Raw genomic sequence first — 13089 nt, forward strand, 5'->3', positions numbered from 1 at the left:
TTTTTCAATGTATACTTTTTACTATTTCTGTATATATATTTTTATCATAAAAATAAAGGAAATGATTAAAGAATTATTTCAAATATGTATAATTCTAAATAGCATTGATTAGTGAAATGTTGTGTAGGATGTTACCTTGGAAACCACTTAACAACAACTATGGATGCTGATGGGTCTTCAATAAGTTTTTGACAATCTTATAATAATTTATTCTTATAAAGATATGTTATTCAGACTTGAGATGATAATTGTGATGCAGTATTTACAAATGCAAAATGCAAACTGAAGTGCCTACGTTACCTATAGTACACTTAAATGACCAGACAAACCTCAATAGGTAATGAGTGCAGTTTAAACACTTTACATGTTAATTGACATATCTATTTCATATAATATATTATTAGTATCTTTGTATATTTTTATTATTATTATACATTTAAACTGTGTACTAACATTCCTACTAATAAAGGATAAGTATACATTACTACACAATTTGCAGGAAACAAAATTCTAACTTAAGAAGATCAACAGTGCAAACGAAAGCTAGTACACAGAATAAAAATATAGCATGCATATCATCCAACAAAAAGAACTTGCATCCTTTACTTGGTTTGTATTGAAATTAAGTTAAAATGAATATTATTGTTTATCTATTTTTACAGTTTGTATAATAATTGAATTTATCGATTTATACTTTATTCTTAATTATTATTTACAGGACAACTTTACCAAAGTAGTATTCGACAGAAGCCTCTATCGGAACACTCAAAACTTAATAAAAATAGTATAAAACAAAGAGTTCTGTCAGCAAAAATGTTACGCATTAAAGAATTGCAAAATCAATTGGCTGATGCGCATTATCAGTTAAATGTAATTATTCTAACTGCTGTATTTTATAAATGAGATATAAATATATTGAAGATACATTTATCAATTAAAAATATACATTAATTGCAGGCATACTGAATATAATTATATCTTTCTCTACAGGAGTTAGCTAATGAAAACAGACTATTAAAGTCATTACAAAAACGACAGGATTCTGCATTGAAACGTTACGAAGGAACAAATGCAGAGCTACCACGGATCATTAACTCGCATCACGAGGAATTACGAGTACTTCAAATTAAGTATAAAAAGTTGAAAGTTTTACATAAAGAAACGTGCAATTTATTGAAAGAAAAAGAAAATGAACTTCAACAGTTACAGGTGAATATCGAATGTATGTAATACTTTTAGTTATGAATAAATGAAAGGAAATCAATGTTTGTATACTATTTTGACAGTCTCAAAACAAACATTTATTACAACTCAGTAAAGATCGTAATTTGGGAGAAAGAGAAAAGTTACAACTACAAGTTTCTGATTTAAATTACAGAATACAACAACAGCAAGACACTATACAGGTGAATTAAAAATTTAATATTATCGTATATTATTTTTTATTTAACCTTTATATATTTTAATATCTCATTAGACGCTGCACAGAAAATTGGCTCTAGAAAGTAAATGTTTGAAGCAGCAATTATATACAGAAGTTTGCAAGCGAAAGGAAACGCAAAAGCACTTAGACGAAACGATAGAAAAATTGAAAAGTTTAGAACACTTGCTAGATAATAAAGAACGAAGATTATATTATAGCGGTCAACTATTACACCCTAATAAAAATAGACAATTTGGTACACAGTCCCTCACAAATTTAAGGGATATTAGGTATGTGAAAAATGCAGTATTGAACTTTTTTCCATATAATATTTTTTACATGCATTAATACACATTTTAGCTCATCGAATCCATTGAAGTTATCGGATCAAAGTAGAAGATGGCAAAGAGACGTAGAAGAAAGTAGTTTGGTAAAAGTTGTTCTTATTAAATTAATTTCTATGTGTTTAAAATTCTGCTAGGAATAAATTTAGTTATTATTAATTTTACCATTTTTAGCCTGTACTTTGTACATCCGAATCAAATGATAAAAGCACAAGAACAGATGAAAGGATAAATTTAAATCAAACTACAAATTCTTTGAAAACAGAAACGATGACTAATTTAGAACAAATAAGAAAGTATCGTCTCCAAAAATCAGCACATCGAAAAGTTCCATTGAATGATTCCGAAGAAAAATCTAAAGAAGTAGGTTTTAAACTAGATAAAAATTCAAAAATTTCAATGCATTCGGATAGTTCGGAAGGACTCGAAAAACAAGTTGAGACCGATGGAAATCAGTATGAAATAAGTGCAGACAGTTTTAGAAAAATATATGAAAATCGAAACTATAGTTTTCATGATTTGTTAAAGAAAAAAGTTGTTTATTCGTCTGAAGATGGTGAAAGTGAAGATGAAAGTTTTCAAAATGATCATACGAGTATAGCTAATAATTCCAGAAAACTATGCAGAAGGTTTGAAAATATTACTGTCTTTATTATTTTCGACTTTTATTCCAAATTTGTTTTCCAATTATAACGTTTCATTGCATTTCAGATTAATTAACAATGCGGACGATACTTCAGATTCGAAGGAATTAACGTTTTCTAATTCTACATTCAGAGATAAATTGGAAGTTTTGGAACCTGAGAGAAAGAATTCTTATGAAGATGATTCGGAAACTGAATCTGAAATAAGACAGGAATCGATTAAGCATTTTTTGTCACTAAACCATCAAAATGATGCTCTTAAACTAATTTCATCTATATGCGATGATCAAACACGTTATAACTCTGATGAAGAATTGGAACAATCGACACCTTCTCGTGGGTTAAATGAATCATACACAGCGTATCAAAATTTAATTAAAGGAACACAAGTAACAACCAAAAACGTAAACAATGAAAATTTGTATAATTTGCGGTATGATGAAGATCATACTCATACACAACAAAGCAATGTTACTCATTTAATAAATAATGCAAATAAATCTTCGGAAGATTTACACAAATATATGCTTGAACAATCCGAATCTAACAAACAAGAAGATAACGCTGCAAATACAAGTACAAACGAACTTCAAAATAAATCATTCTTACAAACATCTTCTACAGAAGAGTATAATCAACTTGAGACATCATTTAAAGCTTCTGACACGATACAACTGACAAATATTAATACAGAATCATTATTAGATGCACACGAAGTTCTTAACAATTTGCAAAGCAAACCATCTAGGAAGAATTCATTAAAAACGTCAAGCTATTTGGACAAAGGACAAGTAACAAATGTAACGTACAAGAATGAAACAGAAACAGTATATGATAACAGATTTGCAGGCAATCACAATGTAGAAACAAAAAATAAATTGAATAAGCAAGAAGTAAATAAAGACTTAAAAAGTGCCGATGTTTTATTGAACAATTCGGAATCTCTTAAGACTGATTCAATCCATGTTGTACCTAGCAATGCTGATGTTAATAGTACAAATGAAACCAGTGCCAGAACAAAACCGATTAATTACAATAAAGAGCAGTTGTTGGCAACGATGAAGGCTATCGATGATAACGAGAATATTGAATTTTTAAATCAAGATTACGAGAAACATAATGCAACAAGTAGAAAGCAAATAACAGAAAATTTGTTTCACGGTTTACCAACTCACACCAAGAAAAAACAAGATATTATTAAGGACATATTTGAAACCGATGGATTTAAAAAGGAACCTGCAAGTAGTTATAATAAACTACACTAATGTCGAAATTGACAGACAAACACTAAACACTCTGTAAAGTCGTAACGAAGACAAAAAACGTTGAATTTAGTATGTATATTATTTTTATATTACAACTATTAGTGTCATATCCAAAAAGTTACAAACTTACAACTTAATGTTATCAAACATTAAGAATCAACAATTAGAGAATTTGTACACCATTCTGAAATATGTATTACATTGATTGTTCGATAAATTGTTAGTTTTATTCTTGCATCGACAGTGAATTAGTATATATACATATTTATGTATAATTTATTCTTTCGTATCAGGGCATTTTTATTTGTATTTTAAAATTCACTGATAGTGATAATAATGACAAAAAAAAATACTGTGTAATATGTATGTATGTATAAATGAAATAAATAAATGACAGTTGATAGCTATCTTTTGAATAATAAAATTGTTTATCAAAAATCATCCAATAGCTGTAGTAACCCCTAAATATCTGTTCCTTTTTTTTTAAATAAAAGAGAAAAAAATTAAAGTTAATCGTTTAAGTTTACTGAAAATATGTTGATTAATTTCAAATGACGCGCCATAAAATACGTACTGCTCAATTACCAAGAGACACAATGAAAATTAGAAACTCACAATTTATACAAATTAAATAGTTTAAATTTTAAGTTTGTATATACGTTAGATTACGTTAAAATTGGCTAAAACGTACAACAAACTGAAGAGAAAATGTTTGTTTTGCGCGTTGGCAATGCTGTTCTCAGGATTGACAAGAAGAACAAACTAGGAAGCAACAAGAACGAACCTGTTGTGCACAGAAAGCAGTGGAATGAAGACACGCCGCGAATACGAATGCCATAATGAACACCAAAACAAACTATGAATACACTTCTAATTCATATAATGGAGGTATTTGTTTATTTATTTTAAGTGGCAAAAATGTCTGCCTTCCAAATACATTACTATTTATGAAAAATATATACATTTTTAAAGATGATAATAAAGATGAATTGAAAAACCGTCTGCTGGGCGTACTTATGGCGTCTGCTAGAATGACGCTTGAAAAATAAGAAATTTAAAGACGAGAACAATTTCATGTTAAGGACAAATGAACAATTTTCATCTTCGTACTTGTATCTTTATTTTTGCTACGTATTGAAAGATGAATAATCTCTTTATTGTATTTGTAAAACTAACAATTTTAATGTTTCGTCGACTGACTGTCATATGTCATGATGTCAGCAAAAGATCACATATTCTGTTATTATTACAAGCATGTTACTACTTGATGCAACGAATAAAATAAAGATGATTTGTACTTGTAAATAAGAAGATAAAAATTGTCAATGAAATCTTACAGGATTTTTATATCATAATAACAATACACATATAATTGTTTACTACATGCAATTTTGTATGTAGTGGAATATTTATTAAAAAATCACATACATATATATGTATAAGTTACATATGTTCTAGTCATCTATTATCAATTTTTCTATTTAATAAAATCCTTCACTTCGTTCTTATTAAAAATTGAGAAAGTATTTGGTCCTGCATAATAGAAAAATAATATTGATTATAGATGAATTTTGGTAATTACTGTGCGATTATGTTTGTTTCAGGTATTATAAGAAATGATAGTCCCGCTGCTTTGTTAGACATGCTTGCAGAAGTTGCATCTCAAACGTTACATTCAGAAAAGAAACATAGTAAATCATTGCTGGCTTCACAATGCAAATCAAAAGTAGAGTGTACAAAAAGAAAGACTCAGGAATCATTGTTCAATGTTCAGCAACTTTTGTCTATGCCTGCATCGCAATTAGTTAAACAGTTCTCTATTTTTACAAGCGACGAATTGAAAAGGCAATACTCTTATACATGTGCTCTTATTAATGGATGTAGTAAAAAATATACTAGTTTTGCGAGTGAAGGAAGAGCAAGAATGTCTATCAAAGTACATTTAGCGGAACACCTAGAGTATTTAAAAACAAACAAGGAAGCCTGTGAGTAACCATACATATATATATTTATATAAAATATGTATACAAATATATTACATATGAAATTGTGTGATGTTGTTTTGTAGATAAGACCTTTACTGCAAAGTCGGTGAATTATAAGAATCATAAAACAAGCTTGCTAAACAAAAAAAGTAGATTACAGCAATCAAGAAAACCCCAGGAGACTTTGAATAAAGAAAATAAGAATGTTATAGTAGAAAAACCCACAAATTACTTGCGAAATATTCTACTAAACGATTCTAGTTTTAAAGAACTAAATAAAAATAAAAGCTTCGAAAGAGTAGAGAAACCTAAAAAATTACATAATTCTGAACAAAAAGATATAGATAGAACAGAGTTTAAAGTGCTTGGAGATCACAGTTACTTTGAACGTTTGAAAGAAGAAATCCCCAATGGCAGTGAAACGGAATCCTTCAGCAGTATTCTTGAGAATACAACAACAGATGAGAATGTAAGCATAAATGTAAAATATAAGTACAACGAATTATTATATAAATACTAAAAGTGATTTTCCTCTATGTAGATTGTTCTTATGGTGGTTGGCACAGATACTGTTCATATGAAGGAATATTCTCATGTTAATCAAAAATTGTCAGAAAAATTTAGTCAAGAGTCAGAGACCATTTATTTACCAGGTGAATATACAAAATATCTGTGGTACTTTTACACAATTTCAAATGTTTTTGTTCTGTTGTATTTATATGTGTTTTGGTTTATTGTTAGAAATGACATGGTTAAGCGAAAGTTGCAATAAAAATGCCGACACTATAGCCACTAAACCTAAAGGAAAAGCAAAATTTATAGGCACTAGTAAAGAGGAAAGAGAAATGGCACTTGCCTTCATGGATCGTATTAAGAAAAAAGGGAATCCAACAGGGAGTAATCTTCAATGTCGAATTTGTAATCCACCGCGGAGTTTTACGGCACCTACAACATTAGTATCTCACTACCGCAGTCATGCTGGAATAAAACCATACGAATGTCGTATATGCAGAGCAGTTTTCACAAGAAGGCATAGCTTAAAATATCATATGTTGATTCATCAAAATCAGACACGATTTACTTGTGCTGATTGTGGAAAGAAGTTTAGACATCCATCGCATTTTCGAGAACATCGACGCAGGCATACTGGAGAAGCGCCATTCGGATGCGATGACTGTGGACAACGGTAAATGAAATATGTTAAAACATGTTTATATTATAAATATAGAGATGTAAATGTCATTGTATTAATAAAAATGCTCTTATTTCATTCAGGTTTAAAACAAGGAACACATACAAACGTCATTTGAAGACGCGACACGGAAAAGTTTTAACGACCACCGGAGAGTTGTTGTATCTTTCCGAGGAAGATTTTCAGAAAGTTCGAACTAACAGAAAAAAGAAAAACGATGTAAGCAAAGAACATGTAGCAGACGAGAGCATAATTGCAGCAAAAACGATTATGCATTATCAAAATGATAATAATAATCAACTGCAGGGTATCGTAGCTGACGAATATATTATAAAGGAAGGTACCGATGACGATAAAAATTGGGAGTCTAACGATACGATACGGATTATTAAGGATTGTTTTGAAACTTATGAGGTTTATCCGGAATCTCAATTAAAGACTGAACTTGTAGAGACTGAAATATCTATAGATAATAAAATTTGTAATAGAAACGAGAATAATTTACCAGAAGAGTATACAGAAGTGCAAGAAAATTTATCCCAATTACAAAGTATTTCTTACAATAAATTAGAAGTAATTCGAGATGAGAAAGATGAAATCGTGTGTCATGATAATATTAATCAATCTGAATTAATTCATCGCAACATAAGTAAGCCGTCGTCGTACATTGAAATAAAATACGAAGACGATATACAATTTCAAGAAAATGTTGAACTTTCAGAAAATCGATTAGAAAGTCATGTAGAAATAATGAATCACACTAGTAAAAATTATGGTGATGGTATATTAAATAACTCTGTGACTGAACAACAAGTTGACTATATAGAGAATGTAGAAGAAACTGGAGATATTTTATTAAATCAGAATGACGAATGCTTATTAGAAGGAGATGAAACTTCAAGTAATTATCAAGCAGGAATAACAGATTTAACGAAAGATCAAGCGATTGCATCACCAAGCGATGTTCTCGAAAAAAGTCAAAAGCTGTTACATCAAACTAAACAACGTTTATATATTCATAATCAGCCTTTAACTGGTATAATAGTACAAAATAAATGCATCAATATAGTGCCGCATAAATTAAAAGCCTGTAATGATCAGGAAAATAAATCAAAAACGAAACTCGATAAAGGTCAAAATTTTACATTCCTTAATAAATGTATGCAAGCAGTCAATATAAAGCAAAATGTAAATGAAAATACCATTTTATTATTGACTAACGATACTTTACAGAATAGTGTTCTTAAAATTGATCAAAATAACACTGCCGATAATGAAATTAAGAAACAGACATTTGAAAGAAGTAAGTAAAATGTAAATGGTACAAAATATTTGATTTCAGTGAATTAAAGATATTCTACAATAAATGCACTTTTAGTAATGGTTTAAATACTTTTGTAGTAGTATAGTTATAAACAATGTGCTAATAGTGTGTAAAATTTGAAAGCAATGATTTGATTTTTTTATGTGTAAATATTGCAAAGAGAAATGTAGATTTAATACTTTCTACTATCTAAACAAATTTTGGACGTGAATAGACCACTGTATAAAAAAAAACCAATCGAATCTAATAAAGTATTTTTTCATAATTTTGATCGTAGGGAGTGCACAGTATTGTCGTAAGTTTGATATACAGTAAGGTTTCGATAAGCGAGCAGAAAATGCATTTATTTTGTTTCTTGCGAAGTAAAATTGTTTTTCAAATTGTCAAGTATGGATCTTATTATTTTGAAAATTGAATCATCGCGTATTAGGCATTCCAAGTGTTAAACTTAGAAAAGGACAGTCTTGTTGAACTTGCTATAATAATCATGTATGTACATATTAACAAATTAAGTAAGTAAAATAATAACGAAATCCAATTTACTTAAAGGTATTAATACAAGATACAGTTACTTAAAAGTTGTAACACTTATTTCTGTGCCAAACGTTGGTAGTATAAATTTTGAATTTGCCTAATAAGAACGAATATTGATAATAAGTTGTTTTGAAAATTTTCTTATATTATGCTACTATTTGTAGCACATATATCTATACGCACATAAAATATACATTCTTTAGTGCTAAATGAACTGCACTTTAAAAAAATGTAAATAACCAAGTTCAATACGTTATGTTCTTATGTTAATTTGGAACACTTTAACCACATATAGTTGTATAATTTACAATAGTTACAATAATTTTGTTGAAGTATATCTGAAAAATGTCTTCCACAGAACTCGATAGATTTATTTTGACATTACATTCTCAGTGTCTCTTTTGAAAATATAATAATTAGCTGATAATACAACGATAGAGATGAATATAAATAGCTCGTAGGTATAACAGTTATTACTAATTTTGTACAAGACATAATGTAGAATTCTGAATCTATTTCAAAATATTATTCAAATAATACTTTTTAATACTTTGTTAAAATATACTAACAGTATGTAAAAATTATGGAAATACAAAGTCTGAAAATTTTACGTTGATAATCGTTTATAGAATCACTTTGTTAAGTTACAATGAACAGAGATTTGTAATGATATAATCATTAGTAGGATAACTCGTAATGAAATATTTTAAATACAATGTCTAGTTCAGAATAGGATTAAATAGTGCCTCTTTTCCTAATTTAAGGAATTCATATTTTTTTACTGTTTAAGCTTTAAAAAATTAAACAAAATCTAAAAAGTTGTATATGATAAGTAACTATCAACTAAAAATGTTATTTTTCTAGATATAAATCTATTCATTTTGATTTGCTTCTTTGAAAGCTGCATTTTTTCTATGTAAGAGAGAAGTTTAATTTTCTTTAAGTAATGTAGAATTAAATTAACGTTTCGATATTAACACGAAAATTAACGAAGTACTTTCTGAATATCGTACAACATATTATAAACTTGTGATTTGGTGTAGATACTCAAAAATTCTTTTTAAAAAAGAAAAATTAAGCTTTCGTTAAATCACCTGCTGTAAATAATGATCAAAAGTATGTCTTTGCTACTGTCGGATTCTGCATATACAATGCTATAAAATTGAATTAAAATCAACATTCCTAAGTATTCCTTCAAATTCCTAATATTCTAAAAGTCATTTAAAATATAGCCCACTTTTAGAAATTTAAGTAATACAAAAATAAATAATATAATAATACATAATTAGAATTAAAAGCTTTCAGCAATATTAAAATTGGATTATCGAATACGGCAGCTAAAAAGGAATGAAAACTACGCATTTGATAATATTTTAGCACACAATTAAAATTCTACATTGATAAGCATCAGTTTTAAACATACACAATGTTTTTAATACTCGTAACTCGTATGAAAAAAAAAATGTAAACATTTGTTGTATTCTCATGTGTGTGTATATAGTAATTAAAAACAAGTCAATTTTTCACCTGCTGTAGAAAACATAGTATAGTAATTCAGAAATTATATTCATGAACATTTGTTCATTATAAACTATATGTGCCTTAAGTGTATTTTAAAACTGGTTGCTTACAATACAATAATTATATAAAAAATATTCATACATATACTTTGTACTAAACATTTTATTATTTGTAATAAACATTACATAATAGTACCGATATTAACGCGAAGAATAACTTTAGTTACATATTGTATTTTTATACCCATTTTGTACTTAAAACAATAAAATACTTGAGAATTCTTTAATAAAGTAACTAAGAAAAATGTTTATTCCCGTCTGCTAACACTCTTCGAGTTATCTTTTTCCGTTACCTTTGGCATTCCGAGTCTCCTAATATTCTTTCAATTCCCAGTTTTTTATATCTGTCGACACTTGACAGCAACAATAAAGAAAAAGAAGTAAAACAAGCGTAGCATGCCACATATCTGTAATAGAAAATGTACAAGAATCCCTAATCGGTAATCCGAAATTTCTGTAAATTATAGACATTGAAATAAAGTATTAGAACTAGGTAATACCATGTAATATTCTGTAAACATAAGCATGTCCAATTTCTTCACCAGCAAAAAAGTAAAAATTAGATATTACCGACATTGCTAGCAAAGGACTCGCTAATATACAATTGAATCTTCTGGCATTTACTGGCGACATATACTTTGTTTGCATGTTGGAATAATATTTACTTCTCCCAGCTGACTTTCCTAAACTTTCAATATTTAACCCTATAAAATTAAGGAATGCCCAAATAAAAATATTTCTTTGCATTCCATGCCAAGCAAAAACAAATGCAAAGCACAAAAATGAGGCAAATACTCTATTGAAATTTGACTTTAATAATGGTGTGTAAATATATCTGAAAAATATTAATACGTCCTTTTTCCTTTAAATACTTTTTAATGCATTAGAAGTAATTGAAATTTTTATTCTATATTAACACATAATTTTTCTCATATACTCTACCTTATGAGAAATTTATATAAACCTTTATCAAAATACTTCCACATATCGGAATACAAATGAATTCTTGCTACACATTTAGGCTGAGAGGGTGCTTTTATATGATCTATCATACATAAAGTATGGTTCAGTCCATATATCACAACATATTTAATTAAAAAAAATTGTCCCATACAATATCCTAATCCATATAGAGCCCATGGATTCAAGAATTCAACAATCTGGTACACAAAAAAAAAAATGTGATTTTAATTAGATAAATCTAATTCCAATGAAATTAGATTTAAAAATGTAGTTTTACCTTAACATGATACTGCATTGCATTAAAATAGAAGAAATGTAAGGAAAAATTGGCAAAAAATATCCAAAAAATATATCTAATTATATTTAAAGCAAAATGTTTTAGATCTGCTAATTTCCAGGTCTGAAACGGCCCTTTTATCTGTGAAAATTTATGTATTATCAACTTGTAATAAGTCAATGGAAATATAATTGTAATGCAAGGATAAAATGATACATACAGAATCAATGAATTCGTGATATAAAATCAATGGTCCTAAACATAATGTAGGCAAATATAAGCAATATGCTAATCCCCATAAAAAGTTTTTCCATAAACGCGATATATTATTACATCTGTTTTCTGAGCACGTTTGTATGTTATCTATAGCGAAACTAATGCTTCTTAGTTGAATCCAACACATTGTAAGAGTTAAAATGTAATGCTTTTCATCATTGAGTTTTAATATACTTTGAAAACTACCACCCGGTATTTTAAGGAAGTGTATTATCAATAAGAATAATACGTTTATCAACCATACTGTAGATTTGTTGCGTTTGTATGTTAAAATATACAGTATGCTTGGTTGAATCAATACACACAATGCGCCTAATTCTCCAATGTGAAACCATAAAAATGAAACAGATGTAAAAATATACCAGCCACATAATAACTGTAAAAATATACAATCCTTATTAGTTAGTAAATATAAAACAAATAATAAAACATAAAATGATATTGAAGTATCACACCATTCTATTTGGTCCAGCTTTAATGGTATAACTAATAAGATGATGGCAAAATATCCATGGTATTAATTTAATTAATAATGGTATCAATATTCCCCATTCTTGATCAGAAACATCTTTTTTCCTACCGATCCACGCCCAGCCTGGTGCGAAATCATTGTACAAATCGTGGTAGTTATTAAAATCTAAAAATCATTTGTGACATTGAAAAATGAAAGATTGATATTGCATAGAAAAATAAGTAATTCAAATTCTTACAGGCACTGGTTAAAAACACATTATAAGCAGAATACAAAACAGCACTGATCCAACAAAAGAAGTAAAAGGAACTTTCATATTTATTCAAATTAGTAATATTGTTTGTTATCAATGTCATATTTAATTGCAGTTGAATTTGCCGCTTCGTTTTTGTTTACAATCAACGAATTCGCATTCTTCAAATGTAATGCACAATAATACACTACAGTTTCGTTATACTTCACCAAAAATTAATTTATCGAATAAATATAAAACCTCCTAAAATTTTACTTAGGGAAAGTTTATGATTAAGATAACGATGTGAAGGTTTTGTTTTGTTTTGTACAATATAATAAACCTCCTATCTATGAGATCCAAGGGTGGAAAGGTTGGTAGCAGTTAGTGATCCTCTAGACTCTAGATCCCTAGATCCCTATCGCTAGTATCAGTAGAGTCTGCATATGCATATATGTACATTAGCGGGTTTTTTAAAAGAAGAGAAAGTGCAGACGGAATTTGAAAGATTTCCGTCATTTCAAAAATTGTAATTTTTGAAACGACGAAAATCCTTCGAACTGCTTGTGCACATTCCC

General features: G+C 28.5%; 3 protein-coding genes across 5 annotated transcripts; 2 read left to right on the forward strand and 1 right to left on the reverse strand.

Annotated features, from left to right (window-relative positions):
- Positions 1-30: 30 nt before the first annotated feature.
- Positions 31-4072, forward strand: LOC128895781 (lebercilin). The gene is made up of 9 exons (XM_054158694.1): positions 31-337; positions 500-609; positions 719-870; positions 991-1209; positions 1287-1406; positions 1478-1713; positions 1784-1853; positions 1942-2396; positions 2479-4072. Exons 1-9 carry the CDS (start codon positions 276-278, stop codon positions 3674-3676), a joined length of 2622 nt encoding a protein of 873 aa, XP_054014669.1. The 5' UTR covers positions 31-275; the 3' UTR covers positions 3677-4072.
- Positions 4073-4303: 231 nt separating this feature from the next.
- On the forward strand, positions 4304-10228 carry LOC128895310 (zinc finger protein 729-like). 2 transcript variants are annotated; one of them, XM_054157801.1, is made up of 7 exons: positions 4304-4564; positions 5281-5661; positions 5745-6130; positions 6203-6314; positions 6403-6847; positions 6937-7072; positions 7160-10228. In XM_054157801.1, the coding sequence occupies exons 1-7, from the start codon at positions 4516-4518 to the stop codon at positions 8162-8164; spliced, it is 2514 nt and encodes an 837-aa protein (XP_054013776.1). In that variant the 5' UTR covers positions 4304-4515; the 3' UTR covers positions 8165-10228. The 2 variants fall into 2 exon arrangements, with proteins under 2 accessions (XP_054013776.1, XP_054013775.1); XM_054157800.1 differs by having other exon boundaries at positions 4305-4564; positions 6937-10228.
- Positions 10229-10376: 148 nt separating this feature from the next.
- Positions 10377-12869, reverse strand: LOC128895312 (protein-cysteine N-palmitoyltransferase HHAT). Of its 2 annotated transcripts, none has more exons than XM_054157803.1 (7): positions 12518-12869; positions 12263-12444; positions 11752-12183; positions 11532-11672; positions 11256-11451; positions 10792-10995; positions 10377-10698 (listed from the first exon to the last, which is right to left on the reverse strand). In XM_054157803.1, exons 1-7 carry the CDS (start codon positions 12633-12635, stop codon positions 10604-10606), a joined length of 1368 nt encoding a protein of 455 aa, XP_054013778.1. In that variant the 5' UTR covers positions 12636-12869; the 3' UTR covers positions 10377-10603. The 2 variants fall into 2 exon arrangements, with proteins under 2 accessions (XP_054013778.1, XP_054013777.1); XM_054157802.1 differs by having other exon boundaries at positions 10792-11126; positions 11234-11451.
- Between the last annotated feature and the right edge of the window lie 220 nt (positions 12870-13089).

Source organism: Hylaeus anthracinus, unplaced genomic scaffold, assembly GCF_026225885.1.
Source record: "Hylaeus anthracinus isolate JK02 unplaced genomic scaffold, UHH_iyHylAnth1.0_haploid 5, whole genome shotgun sequence".
NCBI lineage: Eukaryota > Metazoa > Arthropoda > Insecta > Hymenoptera > Colletidae > Hylaeus > Hylaeus anthracinus.

Coding starts and splice junctions, on each gene's coding strand:
- LOC128895781 (XM_054158694.1), top strand. CDS start 276: ATGCAAACTGAAGTGCCTACGTTACCTATAGTACACTTAAATGACCAG. Junction 871..990: donor ATGCGCATTATCAGTTAAAT/GTAATTATTCTA, acceptor CTTTCTCTACAG/GAGTTAGCTAATGAAAACAG. Junction 2,397..2,478: donor TCCAGAAAACTATGCAGAAG/GTTTGAAAATAT, acceptor ATTGCATTTCAG/ATTAATTAACAATGCGGACG.
- LOC128895310 (XM_054157800.1), top strand. CDS start 4,516: ATGAACACCAAAACAAACTATGAATACACTTCTAATTCATATAATGGA. Junction 4,565..5,280: donor TTCTAATTCATATAATGGAG/GTATTTGTTTAT, acceptor TGTTTGTTTCAG/GTATTATAAGAAATGATAGT. Junction 6,848..6,936: donor TGCGATGACTGTGGACAACG/GTAAATGAAATA, acceptor TATTTCATTCAG/GTTTAAAACAAGGAACACAT.
- LOC128895312 (XM_054157802.1), bottom strand. CDS start 12,635: ATGACATTGATAACAAACAATATTACTAATTTGAATAAATATGAAAGT. Junction 12,445..12,517: donor TGTGTTTTTAACCAGTGCCT/GTAAGAATTTGA, acceptor AATGATTTTTAG/ATTTTAATAACTACCACGAT. Junction 10,699..10,791: donor TGTTTACAGAATATTACATG/GTATTACCTAGT, acceptor TTTCTATTACAG/ATATGTGGCATGCTACGCTT.